Raw genomic sequence first — 16,066 nt, forward strand, 5'->3', positions numbered from 1 at the left:
AACGCTCTGGTTTGAATATTCGCTACGGCCACCGTATTCTGCTCCAGATGAGCCTTGGCTCGCCAAAGTTCTGCCCCAAGCCAGCGAGTCGGGCTTCTTACCCATCTAAAGTTTAAGAAAGGCTGAGATTGTACCGTCTGTTCCAAGTTCTACCTCCATTCACTCTGACTCTGTGTTCTATCGCACGTATTACCGCTTAGCGAATTGATTTCAGTTGGTCTTGTTATCAAATTCAAATTTCAAATTCAAATTTTATTTGTCACATACATAGTCATACACGGTATGATATGCAGTGAAATGCTTTTAGCGACTGCTAGACACCACAGTATTGCAAATATAGCAAGTATACAATTGACCAATATGCAAATATTGCAAACATAACCAAATATTACACTTTTATTTCTTTAACATAAAACATAAAATATGTGTAACAGGTAGGGTGAAGGTGTGCAAATGAGTGAAGTAGTCTAACAAAGGCTAACAAACAGGTATTGTTAAGAAATGCGGTCAATTCTGAATGCCAGCACCCCATCTTCACCTGGCTTTGCCACGATTTAAGCAACTTCACTTCTTAATTTTTTTCGCTGTAAAGAAAATTAAAAAAAAAAATGCTGAACGAGCGCAGATGCTCCCCAAAATAGTGTCCGGCCAGTGAAATTCAATAGGGGTCACCACCTGGCCGCCCACGTGCCGATGGCACCGTTTTTAAAACGCAGATAAAGGCAAGAACGCGAGGGGATGCAAGGTCGGCCGCGGCACCGCAGCGCTGCGCACGCACGCACGCACGCACGCACGCACGCGCGCGCTGCTCTCTTCCCTCTACCGGAGCGAGCGAGCGAACGAATGAATGAAGCGCGGCGCTCGATAGCCGCGTGGACCAGACCCCTGGCCGCCACGACCGCGGACTCCCACGCCGGGGACGCGCCCGTCCCTTCCAGAAGGTTCCGGATCGCCGGCCCCGCGCGAAGCGGGCGAGCCGCACGTCCCTGCTCCACAACGAGGCTCCGGGGCTCAGACGGTATTGAGTTACGACGGGCGCCCAACCACACACACACACACACACACACACACACACACACACACACACAGGCAGCGAGCGGGGAGGGGGCAGCGGAATACACGCCGAGCGTCGCGATGAGGCGCGCCGAGTGAAGAACGGCTCCGCGCCCGGGACCCGGTGAATGCCCGCGCCGCCACAGAGATGCCCGGCTGGAAGAAGAACATCCCCGCCTGCCTGCAGCCCGACCAGGAAGGAGGTAGGAGCCGCGGCGCCTCGTGGAAATCCCCCCCCCCCTCTCTCCCCACACACACCGACCCGCGCGGGAGGAGCCGGAGAGTCGAAGTTGCCGCGACGGAAGTTGCCGCGTCGTTCCGTCGCGTTTCGGTCGCAACTTCGGTCCCTCCCGCGTCGCTGAACTGCCGGTCGGCGGCGGCGAGCCGCGTCCGCCGCTCGGGTGTTCGGCCTCCGCCGCGGCTGCGTGCACTTGTTCCGTCCGGCGTCCTGCCGTCCGCGGTCGGCGTGGAGTAACCGGTTCTTTTCTTTTTTTTTTTTTTTTAAATTCCTTTTTTAATTCCCCATCACCGGGTGACCGAGGACCGCCACCTCGGCCCGAGCGCTAGACCCCCGGCGTCCAACGCGTCTCCCGCCATGCAACGCGATCTTGCAGCTATACTGTCTGGCCGCGGGGTATGGATTTCCCGATGCAAGACGTGCGCTCGTTTCATTCTTTCTTGCTTTTTTCCGTTGTCAGTAATATTTGCCGCCGTGTTCGTGCACATGCGGCGACTGGCGTGCATGTGTTCAGCACCCAGCACCCGCCCATGCATGCATGGGTTCCGGACCACAGTAATACATGCAGCCTGCTCATTAGCGTGAACCCCGGAGACCACGGGCTCTTCTATGGTGAACATGGAATATTGCAATTATATGCAGTAGGGCAGTAGCGTGCTAACCTACCTGCGTGTAATTATGTCATAATGCAATTATATGCACATATGTATATAATATTTGTATGTGTGTGTTTAGTACTTGGTGTACACACCATCATGACAGAGGCAGGGCTGTTCGGCGCTGTGAGTGCATTCCGCAGTATTGACACCCTAAAGGACACGACAGAGTTGATGAAAAAGCCAGTGAACCGTGACATGATGAAGATGAAGATTCGGCGTGCGCATGTTGATGCGATTCCTTATTTCTTTGTTATTAGCTCCGCACGGTGACAGATGTGCCGGTCGTGCGGCCTGACTGTGCATCCAACACGCTGTGGATTTATGATGCCGTCCCGAGGAGTTTGCTCTGCCCTGGAGGTCTCCGGTTTCTGTAGGGCGTGTCCTTTGCCACGCCCATCTTGTCTCGTCCTGAAGGTCAAGTGATTAGACCTCATGCTTCAAAACACGCTGGTACTCAGATGTTCATACTAAGACCAAAATAAAAAAGGCCATTCTGAGTGTAACATAACCCGACCGACCTCTGTGTAGTGTTCCCCACCGATATAAGTTGTGGGTTTTGTCGTCCTCAGCGCAAATGGAATCAGGAGGTTCTTCCAATGTCCCCTCTGTCCTCAAGCGCCACTGCAGGACCCTCAGTGGTCCTAACATTTACATTACATTTACTTATCCTGAGCGACTTACAGTCAGTAGGTACAGGGACAGTCCCCCCCTGGAGACACTTAGGGTTAAGTGTCTTGCTCAGGGACACAATGGTAGTAAGTGGGATTTGAACCTGGGCCTTCTGGTTCATAGGCGAGGCTACTACCACCCACCTACTACCTCCCATACCCCGAGCTTTGCATCAGTCACTTATTCGTTAGATCATTTACCAGTACGTTAACGCTGCTTTTTTGCTGGTTAATGCGGTGTGCTCATGCATACGGTACCGAGTCGTGCCGTGGTGACTGGTGTCGGTGGGAACATGCATCGAAACATTTAGTTGGCATTTTGTAAGTCATGTCAAAGCACACGATATGTCACTGACTGGCCATGTAAACGGACTTTTCCGGCGGTGAAGAAATTCAGCGACTGACGCATCTCGTTGCACATAATTCACAGTCCTGCTTGAATTGGTGCTCATTGTTGATATGAAAGAATTTCTCTGTGATGGTCTGTTTGCCATCCAAGATTTCTTCATCTTCAGCTCTGTTAACAGAACAGTGTTAAAAAAAAAATGGAGATATAGATCCGTCTTCGTTCATGAGGTTTGATCCCAAAATGACCTGTAATCGAATCTCCTCGTTGGCTCCGCCCACATTCCCACTCTCCCAGTGTTCTTGAGGTCCCGTGAAAAGAAAAGGGACCAAGCTGGGGGAACGGTTCAGCAGAAGTCCACTACGCACAGCCACTTAGGCCAAACTTCCGCAGATGTCGCAATTAACGACGTGTGATGTGATCAAACGCCGCTCGCCATTAAATCCGGAGCAGCGGCATCTAATCCGGTTAGAGCTTTTTAATATGGAAACCAGCCGGAGCCCGAGGTGGAAGGAAGGAAAGGGAGGGGGAGAAAGATTTGCACCCGTCCTTGTTCAATATCCTTGTTTGATCTGACATTATTGCCATAGCAACGTGTAATGTTGACTTAGCAACCGTTCGCCGCTGCTTCAGGTGTTTTTAGGACTTTTTCATCTCATTACAAGTGCATTGCGTGGTACAGAAGGTTCCACATATGCTGTTAGTTTAAATGCTTGACACGTGTTTAAAAAGGAATTATTTTGGATTCAGCACTAGTTTTAGGTCACTAATCACTTTTTTTTAAACTACTAATGACAAATTTCTATAAAAGCAGCCTGCAGAGCAAATCTTCATTAGAGAAATTCAAGAGTTGTTCTATTGTCAGTCCTGCTAGTACACAGAGGGTTGAAATAGTGTTTTCTGTTTGGAAGTTTGGTATTCACTCACTCAGTCACTCATTCACTTACTTTCCAGTACCACTTAGTCCTAAGCATGATGTGGGACACTGGTTGCCAACACACACACACCTGATTCACATCCCTTTGGATGGTGGGAGGAAACCGGAGAACCCAGAAGAAACCCTGGCAACCCGGGGAGAGCACACAAGGGCCGAGTCGGGATTCAAACTCACACCCTTGAAAGACACGTCTCTTGCCGCCGTGACATTGTGTGGCCACTCTGATTATTTAATAAAAATAAAATTCATCTGAAATTGTTGGCTGATGAATGTGTAAAATATTATTGAAAGTATACGACATTGCAATCACGAAAAAAACAAATCAAGAACGTCAGTCAGCAAGTACATGTCAGTGAGTGTCTAATTCCTGATTGGACGATTACATCATTATGACTGAACTTACTTTATTTCTTTATTTAGAAAACAGTTCACTGTGTTTTCTAAACTAATTCAAGATTTTAAAGCAATGCGTAGTCTATTACGTAGTCATAATAATGTTTTTTTTTTTTACGCTAAATGAATGAATTAATGCCCGCAGCAGAGAAGTGTCTGGAGCTGGTAGCGGTCCTCGAGTGGCGTGTGGCGTGTGACGTACGGCCGCCATATGTGGTGTAATGCAGACCAAGACGCGATGCCGCAGCCTCGCTGTGAAATTCCGCTCACGTACACCCTGATTCAGACCCGTGCCTCGGGTGTCCTGGACAGCTCGTGGCGAGCCGTTTGACCAGATTTGGTCCCTAATTGAATATCGAGAGAAACAGCGAAAGCACATGATTGAATCTTTTGTGATTTTTGTCCTAAATTCCATTTTTTTCCATTTGAATTCTTCTGAATTCCCTGTTTTCCGATATAAACATATTTATTCACCTAAAAAATGGGTGGGGAAAAAATAATCACTCTTCAACAACTCTTTGCTTTTGTAAACCATTTACAAGTAAATAATATGTGCATTTAAGGCAAGAACTATTGCACAATATTACACATTCTTCCTTTTGTAAAATAAAAGTGCTTCAGATTTGACCTCAACGTAAAAAAACGCATCGAATAAATAAATATCGGGGAGACCTGGAATACCAGAAAAAAGTTGTTCCCACTTGCATAATGAACTGGAACCATGTTAATAAAATCACGCTTTCTCTTTGAAAACTGATAAATGTTATCCGTTTAGTGAGGCATCATGGCAGCGTGCCCCAAAGAAATGAAAATATCAAATACGCTTCTTCGGGTTTTGGAAGTTTTTGGAAGTTGGGCCATCTGGGCTGCTGATTTGGATAAATATGGCTTCTAAATATGGCCCATGAATATGGCTGAACATTAATCGCCATATAATAGAACTAATTAGCCCATTTATTATAAATGTATTAATACCCCAGTTTATATATACATATAATATAATAGTTCAGTACTACTAAACAGTATAATGTACTGAACTAGATGATTTATGAATGATCCTCAGTGCATGCAGCTGCCAGTTACAGGTGTGCTCGGTGCCGCTCTCCACTTCGTGATCTCTGCAAAAACTGTCACGGTTGGGCTGGACATGGCGATGAAGGAGGACGCATTCACACAGACTACACGCGACAAGGGAACATTAACATGGCGAACAGACACAAACATTAACATGGCGAACAAACAGGATAGTTTTATACAATTATATAAATATACACCAGGTGAACACGATCAGGGAACATTACACAGGACGAACATGAAACTCCGGTCCGGACTACGGATCCGGAGTAACCCCTGCCGGTCCGGATCATGACAAAAACAGAAAAACAACAAATCAAGTCTGTCAACCGGTCAGAATTACGGATCTGTCAGCCCTGGGGGGGGGGGGATCACGTCCTTGTGATGCCAAGGAACGGAAATGAACTGGAAGACCTTAATTTCATCCTGCTTTTTAATTTGTTGTTTTGTTTTTTTTTCCTGCTCTGAGATCTGTGATGGTGTGCGTGAGGTGAATCGTCTTGTATTTGTGCTTGAGGTGCTTTTGGGGGGTGGGTGTTCAGCGATCGGCTTCATTAGGTGAACAAGGCTCAGCGTCATCTCAGTATCGGGGTCTTTCTCCCTGGCCGGGCCATTAATTATGAGCGGTAATTGCACTGGAGTACATCAGCGAGGACATCTAGCAATCACGACTAAAGATCAGCTTGGATTTATGGGTGTGCATTCGTGTAGTGATAGGCACAGTGACACAGGGTGGGACACCACGCACCCACCCACCCACACAAACACACACACACACACACACACACACACACACACACACACACACAGGCCAGCGAAGATTCAGCAACACTCATTCATGTGCGACTCTGTGCTCAGCGCAAAGTAATGTCCGTTCCGTGTCAACCACGCCCGCGTAGAGTAAAATGCCCTCTAGATAGACTGGTTCTGCACAAGCGCCAGTAAATCCAGCGGCTTCCTTCTGCATCACGAGCCGTAGCCTTCAGCACCCATGACACTTAAAAAGGAGGACATGCAGAAGCATTATGTTAAATTTAATACATGACCAGATCTTGCCATTATGGAAAGCCAAATGTTCGTAGGAAAAGCTTCACGGAATCCAACAAATCCGTTTTTTTTTTTTTTACAAATAGAAGAATAATTGTGAGATGGTTCTTTTTATTTACACATAAATGCCCGAGCGTTTGTTGAACAGTGATTTCCTTAGTTGAATAAATACTTTTATAATGGAATTAAAATGGAAACAAAGGAATTTAGGAAAAAATAAGAGTTCATAGGGCCGTGCACAAGCCAGTTTGAACCCGTTTAAATGTTTATCTGTGTGTATTTTATGCATTATGTGTCGAACTGTTTATCGAGTGTCCAGCTCTAATGTGTTTTTTTACCGTATTTAACACCACCCTGATGCATGGTGCATATCTCCGCCCGTCCAGAAAAGCCCATGTGACAGGTCAATGGGGCATTAGTGCACTAAAAAGTGAACACTGGCTAAACTTAAAAAAATGTAAGATACCTGTCACACCTAATATTTTACCGTTGACGTAATGTAAATAAACAGGTTTTAGCATGTTTGATTTGTTAATTACATCATGTCAATGCTAAAATATTAGGTGTGACAGATTAGTTTAGCCAGTATTCTTTTTTTTTTTTTTTTTTTTACGTGTGTCCCATAAGTGATTGATAAGGAGTGTGAAGCAGTATGTGGCACTAATATGTTTATATATAGTTTTGTAAAGCTTGATAATAACATTATAATAACATTATGTTTTTGGTCTGTGTGAAGGCATGAAGTTGGTTAGCAAGAACCATGAAAGCGATGTGATTGTCAACGAAATGTGTCCTCTGCTTTTAACCATCACCCTTGGTGAGCAGTGGGCAGCCATGACAGGCGCCCGGGGAGCAGCGTGTGGGGACGGTGCTTTGCTCAGTGGCACCTTGGCGGATCGGGATTCTGATTACGGGGTCGCTTCCTAGGCTACCACTGCCCCATGCTTTGCATAGCTCCATTTCATCCTGTTCTGCAAAAGCCGGTTTTGCATTACATGAATGCTTTGATTTTAGATTTTTTTTTTTTATAATTATTTGATTTTAAAAGAATACGAGTGCCAAATCTCCATGCCTGACTCTTGAGTGGGTCCTTTATGATTAACGTTTGATTAATACTTTGAATGGTTCACATTTTTCCTTTTATGTAGCAAGTGATCTTGGCCGTACTAATGAACCACATTAATGGCCTTGCAGAGCCAGGCTGCAGTCTGTAGGTTTGCTGTGTCGGGTTCTCTGACCATAAGCGAAGCATGGAGCAGGAGGCAGGAGATGATTGTCCAATCAAAGCGCTTCCTCCCTTCTGTGGGAGGATGAGAGCCTCATGCATTCTGCAGGAGCGCTCTGCACTGATTGATTTCACCTTGACTGAGCTACAAGTGCTGCCATTGGCAGAAGACCTCATCCCCAGAGACCAGAGAACCAGCTCAGGTTTGTGAAGGGGTTAGATGTGAAAGATTCCTGTCCAGAAATGGCCTTTCGAGGTTGCGGAAGAGTGTGTGAGGGAACGACAGCTGGTAAAGTACCTTTAAACCAGTAGGTACCTGGTATTAAGATGGGACCTTCTTCCCCATCGGTGTAATCACTTCGGGTGTATGTTAGCGTTATGAGATCATTTTATTTCTGTGTGCAGAAGCTCTCCCCTGCAGATAGCTGAGTCGTCAGCTTCAGTATTGATTTCTCCCCCTTGGTGGTCTGGGCGGGAGGCCTTGCAGCTCTTCTGCTGTTGAAGTTGATGGGGTTAACCTCCTCGACGGGAGGTTGTGCAGCGCAGTCGGCCAACCGGATCGTTGGCCCGGTCCGCTTAACGCAGCCGGTGGAGGTAAATTAGACCATTACTCCGTTAATCGCTCAAAATGTCTGTCAGCTGCTCCAGGTTCAGCAGGACGGCCGCGTGATGCTGCGGGTTTTGGATGGTGGCGTCCAGAGCTGGCTGCCGGTTAAGCTGTGGCCTGCGCTACACAACGGTTCTTTGGCACATTTCTATGCAGCAGTGGTGCGTGCCAATTAAGAGACCGCAGCCAGAAAGAGACAACCTGTCATGCACAGATTTTTCTGCCGAACTGCCTGTTGTGTGTGTGTGTGTGTGCAAGTGTGTGTGTGTAAGACATGCTCTTAGCCTAGCATCTCCTGGGAGTAACTCTGGAGCAGAACGTGCTGGTGGACACTCCTCATCCATCGTTCTCCTTCTCCTTCCCTTCCTCTGAGCCCCGCTCTACTCTCATTCCCATAATCCTCGGCATGCTTCAGTATGCATAAGAAAGAAGGCCTGGGGGAACATCTGAGTTCCTCCTTTCCCCCTACTCTATGCACAACACGCGACTCTTTCTACTCACACTTTCCCATTCTCCAGGTGTCTTATGTTTTTTTTTTTTCTTCTTCCAGATCCTCTATGGTCATGCAGCTCATCACTCGTTCTCCAGGTCCCTCTGTTCCTGTGATCTTCCCTGTGGTCACATTCAAGCAATTTGATACCGTAGCGCTGGCGGTTGTCGAGCCCACGTCCTCACTTAATTATGGGCTGCAGCTCGAGTGTGACAACTATTATCTATATTGTCATCAGATTAAAAAAATGCTTTTACCCAGAAATGGAAAATGATTTCTCTTCCTCCCCATGGCAGCACCAGCAGGGACATTAGCTGAAGCGGGCAGAGATGAGAACCTGGCAATAAAGAGTGATTTACGCCTCTGGCGTTGAGAAATCCCTGTCTTTACACAATTTGTCTTTACCTCTTTCACCCTTTACTCTCAAGTGTGCTTTTTTTTTTTTTTTTGTTCAACAAACCTCAGCCCTTCCTTTTTAAATGTATCTCCCTCTCGACATCTTGTACTGGAATACTGCTGGATCTGGATTTTTTATTTCACTCCACGCCACACTCCCACCCACACAGGGGGAATGAATAAATCCCGACCTCTCAGATGAATGACGTGTTTATCAAATGGTGGTTGTTGACCTAAGCGGTGCAGACGCACATCTCATGAATGGCAAATCGCCCACAGGCTGACTGGAGTGGGCACCTGCTTGGGGTTTTATTCTCATGTTCGATTTGGATGCCCTAGTACAAAACGACCTCGTTTTTGTTCACGTGATAGTGAGCAACCTTATCAACCCCATCAGTGGGACCGGTTTAAATTGCAAATTCACTATTACTTACTTTCTATAAACGCTAAGTCCTACGCAGGGTCGCGGTTAGTGTTGGACGGCACACTGGGCACACACACACACACACACACACACAGACACCACTGGGCAGGGACTCACATAGGGCAGGGGTGCCAACGCGCCATAGGATGCACACACACACACACACACACACCAGATTGCAAGTATTTTTTTTATATACTTTATTTACGTATTATTTACATAGTTAGTTGTTTTTAGTCTTAGTCACATACATAGTCATTTTAGTCTAGTCAAGTTTCAGTCAACTAAAACATTTTAGTCTTATTTTAGTCATAATTGTCCATGAATAGTTTAGTCAAGTTTTAGTAAATGAAAACTGATGACATTTTAGTTTAGTTTTAGTCAACAAGACTAAATTTTAGTCTCTTTTTTTAGTAATGTGATTCACTTTAACTCAGTCAATATACGGTAGAAGTGAACCTTGAATGTGAAGCACATTCATACTTAATAGTTTCAAACTATGAATGACCTAAATGATAGTGTTTTTGAAAAACCCATTTAGTTTTTTGGACCTCAAGACCAGTAGCATGCTGTTTGGGACAGGGCTGTCTAAGGGAAAATAAATAAATAAAATTTGAACATGAATTTAGCATAATTCAACCTTGAGCTGTTTGCGGGAACAGGCAGAAAATGGGCTCCTGACTTCATTTGAAAGTTAAAAGCGGCTTGCTCTGTGTAGAGGAGTCCTGATAAAGGAGCTCGGCTGGCTCTTCCCTGGCTGCCAAGGCCCACGGGGAGGGGGGGGGGCGCCGTGGGAAGCACAGATAAGACATGGAGGGGAAACGGCTGGGTTTTATAGGAACAGAGAGAGCTGGATGGAGGGAGAGCGAGTGCTCGCCAGGCAAGAATAATGCATCATGGCTTTGAACAGTGTAGGTGAGAATGCACAGTGATGTGGCTCAGCCACATAAGGTTGGAAACAGTTGCAGTGGTCCTCACCGGAGGAGTCTGCCTTCCTGTTTAATCCATTGTGTAACCTTTGGTGCTGCACATGACATAACGATCGCCTTGTCATTATCAATGCCATTTAAGTATATTCAGCATGTTTAACGTCACTCACGTCTTCATTGAAATGTCAGCACAGCCGTAATCTTCGGGTTCCATTTGCCAGAGCTTGACAGGCATAAACAGCCAAGTTCCTCAGGCACCACTTGAGTCTGCAATATTTTTTCTCTGTTGGCCAGTGCTGCGTTAGATGACAGTTCGCAGCATGTGTTTAATATGGCCAGGTTGGAATATATACTGTTGCTGTAGACATTTTCTACCTCGATATCACAGTGCTACTGGATACCCTGCAGGGCTCTACAGTGTGATCAATCTGGTTGCACATGCGACCAAATTTCTCAACGGTGCAAAAAAAAAATAAAAATTGGAGGGCACACCAGTGCGATCAGCCGTTCGGGGAGATGGGGGGGTTATCCATGAACTCCCTGTGGTTCACGCCACAGACACATATTCTAAACCAGTCATAGATCGTGAAAGGCCAGGCCCACCTCCGATTGACCATGATTGGTGCCTTGAAGTAGGGCTGCAACTAATGATCGTTTTAATAATCACCTGAGCTGCCAGAACAATAAATAATTTATAAAAAAAAATAATAATTTGAATGTCAGAACTTGTTCTATACACTACACTTCAGATGCACACACTCACAGATGCACGCACTGACACACACACACACACACACACACACACACACACACTTACTCTCTCTCACTCACTTTGTTCGGAGACTTTGCATTGCGATGCAAAAATGTGAGAATGTCCACATGCTCCTGGCTCAGGCGCGCTCTTTGAGGCTATGTTGCCTGCTGCAGAAAACAGAGGTATGAAGTGAAGTGATTGTCATTGTGAAACACTGCAGCACAGCACACGGTGACACAACAAAATGTGTCCTCTGCTTTTAAAACATCGACCTTGGTGAGCAGTGGGCAGCCATGACAGGCGCATGGGGAGCAGTGTGTGGAGACGATGCTTTGCTCAGTGGCACCTCAGCGGCACGTTGGCAGGTCGGGATTCAAACCGGCAACCTTCTGATAATGGTTCTAGTTCCTTACCAGCTAGGCCACCACTGCTCCCACTTGGCCAACCTAGGATAGCTTTCATTGTCAGCCTTCCACCACAGTAATGGGTTTTCTTCCTTGGCAAGGCTCTTTTCTCCAAAGTATGTGAGGACTTTGTTCCTCACTTGGCTGTGGACATCAGTGAGGGTGATAAAAATGATTCAAGAACCTCATGCTTTACCTGCCCAAATTTTGCACCCTCTCCTAAAAAAATTAGATCCACCGATCGCCGTGGCTTGCAAACAAGCAAAGCATGGCAGTTGCTCTGTGTTTAGATGTAAAAATGAGCAAATATCTACATTTTTTTTTTTAGTTTCTTCACGCAAGCCTCTGAAGAACCAGTGGGTTAGTTTTATTTTTTCTGGAAATCCGCCGACACAACTCTCTTCCTCATTGACCTTTATTCCTCATAAAGCTTTAGACACAGAAACGGTGCATCCTGGGGAAATCTCCTGGCTAAAAGTGGCTCTAATTCTGCATCAAGGCAGAATTTCAGAAAGAGACTTCTGATACAGTATTAGGAGAAAACTAAGGGGGATATAAAACCAGCATGTCATGGGACCTTTAAAGGAGAAAAAACAGGTGTAGGCGGACAATCTGAAGGTTACCCCAAAAACCTACATACATGTTGTTTTTGAACATGAATCAGGAAGGGGCGGGGCCTGCCCTTACAATTAACTACTTAACTACAAACTTCACTCCTTTACACCACTATTAAACACACCCCAGCAGTTTGTGTGTGTTTGGTGGAGGTGAAATGCGTTTTCAGTCACTGCACGTGTATGGACTGTTGTACTCTGTCACATGGCTGTCTTGTCTCTAATGTAATAGGACACCGCATGACTGTTAAAGAGAAGAAATGGAGTAGGAAAGAGCTACACGTCCAAGTAGCCGAGTGTGTGGCTGTGCTCTCTGCCGTGGCAGGGGTTGGATTTATTTCAGATCCGAATCGCAGGAGATTACGGCTGCTTTACGGCCCTGTATAATGCAGCGAGCTCATGGCTGCAGATCTGGCGAGCGGGAAGATCTGCCGTGCAGGTGACTGTGGGATCGTATTTCTTCAGGGGGAGGCCACACGAGACGCTAATAAAATAGATTCTGTTGTAAGCCCTCAGCGGTGGGTATTTAGAAACATAGTACATGTAGAGCACAAGGATGGTGAGTTGCAGCCTCTTATGTGGCGGACGAGGTGATAATGGATGTTTTTTTTTGTGCAAAAATAGTCACACACACACACACACACACACACACACAATTCCCGCTGGACACTGGTTTTGATGATGACTTGTGATGCACACTCACACTCCAGCTGTCATCAGTGAGACGGATGCTGAGCCAGGATGTCAGAATAAGGTCAAGCGAAGCAGTTTCTTTTATGTGTGTGTGTGTGCTGAAACTATCCTATAAGGAATCTACGGAATGTGATGTGGATTTTAAGACTTTTCGCAGCCTAACGGCCGATCTACAGTCCGATTTCCCCAGTTGTACTCTGAACTCAGCCCTGTGTGTGTGTGTATGTTGTGTATGATAATCTAATTTACATGGTGTAAACTACTATAGATTTTTTCTTGCCTGGTGGATAAAAAACGATCAGTGATGCTCTCTGCTGACCAGTCGCAGCCCTCCTCTTTTGAAATCATGAAAAGAAGCTTTATTTGCAGGAAGGACGTCATGCATTGGAGGAAAAATCGAATTAATTTTGCCATTGTGAGTGGAACGTCTGCGGACTTGTAGTGGCGATTAGCGTTGCTGTTACCACACGAGTCGAAATATGTTTGTTTTTCAGGAGTTCAGGAGTACTGGAGTTGGGTGTGTCCACGTTTGCAACAGAGGACAAGTACAACCCCTTCTGTGTTAGTGTGAATGTTATATCTAGAGCCCATAAAACTCAATTAAACCTAAACATGCACTGCCGATGTCATGAGCGAGGACGTGACTCATCAGATTGACTGTTCCTGCACCACCTGACCTTCGTGAGGTCGTGATGACATCAGCAGAGAATGATCTAGAAAGCTGACAGCGGTGTTCAGAAAGGGGAGAGGTGGGATAGAGCCGAGACCGGGAATTTGTGAGATTCAGTCAGGATTATGAACACGAGAGCTACATGGACATCTGTATGGGCTTCAGTCAAGTGAAGAAGACTTTGGAGTAGAAACATTAAGGGCCATATTTAAAAAAAAACATAGTGATTGGAGATGTTTTGCTAATAGCACATCATTTTTATCTTCTGGATTTGCAGAACAGAAACAAGAAAGGACTGCTTACCAATCTATATGTTAGAGAGGAGGAACTAACTACCCACTAGGGGCGTTGACTGGCAGCCTGATCTGAGTACAGCCTCGTCCACACGGCATTCACTCGTCGCTGTTTTGACATTGGTTGGGAAATTGATGGCAATGTTGCATGCAGTGTTTATTCGATGTCATCCAAACGTGCAGCCGACCAAACGCCTGGTCCAGACGACTGTGTGGACACTTTGATTTGCTCATTTGCGATGAGTCGGTGTTCAGTCCGCGCCACAAACGGCAGAAAAACGGCTGGTTTACACATCTGTCTGAACGAAACCTTAACTCCCATCTTACTGATGTATTTGAAGACATAATGTGAAGTAAACGTTGACAAATGTATGGCATGCATCGATAATCGAGGCATTGACAATCATAAAAAAAGGGTGGTAGTAGCCTAGTGGGTAGCACACTCGCCTATGAACCAGAAGACCCAGGTTCAAATCCCACTTCCAATCCCCTACCATTGTGTCCCTGAGCAAGGCACTTAACCCTGAGCGTCTCCAGGGGGGGGACTGTCCCTGTAACTACTGATTGTAAGTCGCTCTGGATAAGGCCGTCTGATAAACGCTGTAAATGTAATTGAATCCAGACCAGTGAAGCTTCACACCTCTACTACCCACCCAACCTTTTATGTTGGTGTATAATTATTTCCGACTCCCAGAAGATGAAATTTAATCATGTTGTTTTGAATCAAGTTTTAAAAAAACGGAAGGATCCTGTAGGCATGATTGACAGCTCTCACGCACCTTACTTCCTCATTCTGGGTGATTTAAGGTGTTAGAGCAGCATCTCTTTCCATTCTTTCAAATCAAGATTTCTGCCTTATGATTGGATTACAATCAATTTGATTCGTTGGCATAAAACTTTTTTTTATGGGGGGATTATGTAGTTTATGAATTATATCACAGGGTGTAACATTTTCACAGGAATGACCTTTAACACAATAATAAAGATGATACAATTAACTGAAAACATGACAGATTGCACAGACCAAGGGTGGTCATTCTTATGCAGGGCTTTTAAAGGGACCGATTGGCAGATTACCCCAAAAACCTACATACATGTTGTTTTTGAATATGATTCATGGAGTTGTGGTATCAGCTTGTTGTTCACCGTTTTCTCCCCCTTACCCCTCTGTGTGTCCAGCAGGTGCTGCATCATTCACCGCCTGACAATTACAAACCTCATTACATTACAATACACTCCTAGTCACTGTACCATCCAACACCGACTTCTAATATGTGCAGCATCTCCTTATTTTAACCTTTCGATATGCTTGTAATTCATATATTTAATAATTCAGCATCCATGGCGCTTAATGTTATATTGCAGCTACATCTGTTGGCTTCCCTAGACCAATGAGTGATAAATTATAAACCACCTGGACTAAAATATTGTACATTACTGTTCATTTATGAGGGAACATTAAGATTTAGGCTGGTCATGACACCGAATACACTCGGTTCCTCCAGTAGCAATAATTAATTTTTATGTATTAATCATTGCTGCAGTTGTGCCGGTGACTTTGAAGACGTGTAATTTTGTGCGATTACATTAAGATTAGGTGAAGTGTGTGTGTGCGACCCTGCATTGGCGATGCGGTGAGGCTCAGGCTCTTAATTACATCTCTGCAGTAATGCTGACTGAGCCACCGTTTTTTTTTCCGAACAAACCGATAAACGCACCAAAAACAATGAGGTACGAGGTGCCCCGTCCACAGGGCATATGGAAATAAAGGGTTTTTTCTTTCGGTTGTTCACCTCAGTTTCTCTCCTGCTAATTCCTCTTTCCTCTTCTTTTCTTTGATCTCCCTGTCAGACAGCTCTGTTTAGGAGGGGCACTTTATTGGCGTTCGTTTAATTGTGCCCATCATTCTGTCACCGAGCATCTGTTTTGACCGACGAATCCTCTGTCGGTTCTGGTTGTCAGTTGTTTTCACCATGTGCATGTTGCGGCAACACATATATTAAATGTCCAGCGAAGCCATCATTAGTGCTTCTGTATACAGATAATAATGTATTCCTTTTTCATGCGCTGATGAAACGATGAACCAGATTTCCAGGTAATTATAATTCTCTAATATAAACAGACAAACCCATAATTACGTGAATAGCAAAGG

The 16,066-nt window shown here is 45.4% G+C and overlaps 1 protein-coding gene across 2 annotated transcripts in view; it reads left to right on the forward strand.

Moving 5' to 3' along the window:
- The first annotated feature begins 803 nt into the window (after window positions 1-803).
- grip1 (glutamate receptor interacting protein 1) overlaps window positions 804-16,066 on the forward strand; it is a 239,009-nt gene continuing 223,746 nt past the window's right edge. For both annotated transcript variants that reach the window (XM_028954022.1, XM_028954026.1), the window contains exon 1: window positions 804-1,256. In XM_028954022.1, coding sequence (XP_028809855.1) covers window positions 1,202-1,256 — 55 coding nt within the window. In that variant the 5' untranslated portion in view covers window positions 804-1,201. The remainder of the gene's footprint in view (window positions 1,257-16,066) is intronic.

Source organism: Denticeps clupeoides, chromosome 15 (assembly GCF_900700375.1).
Source record: "Denticeps clupeoides chromosome 15, fDenClu1.1, whole genome shotgun sequence".
Taxonomy (NCBI): Eukaryota; Metazoa; Chordata; class Actinopteri; order Clupeiformes; family Denticipitidae; genus Denticeps; species Denticeps clupeoides.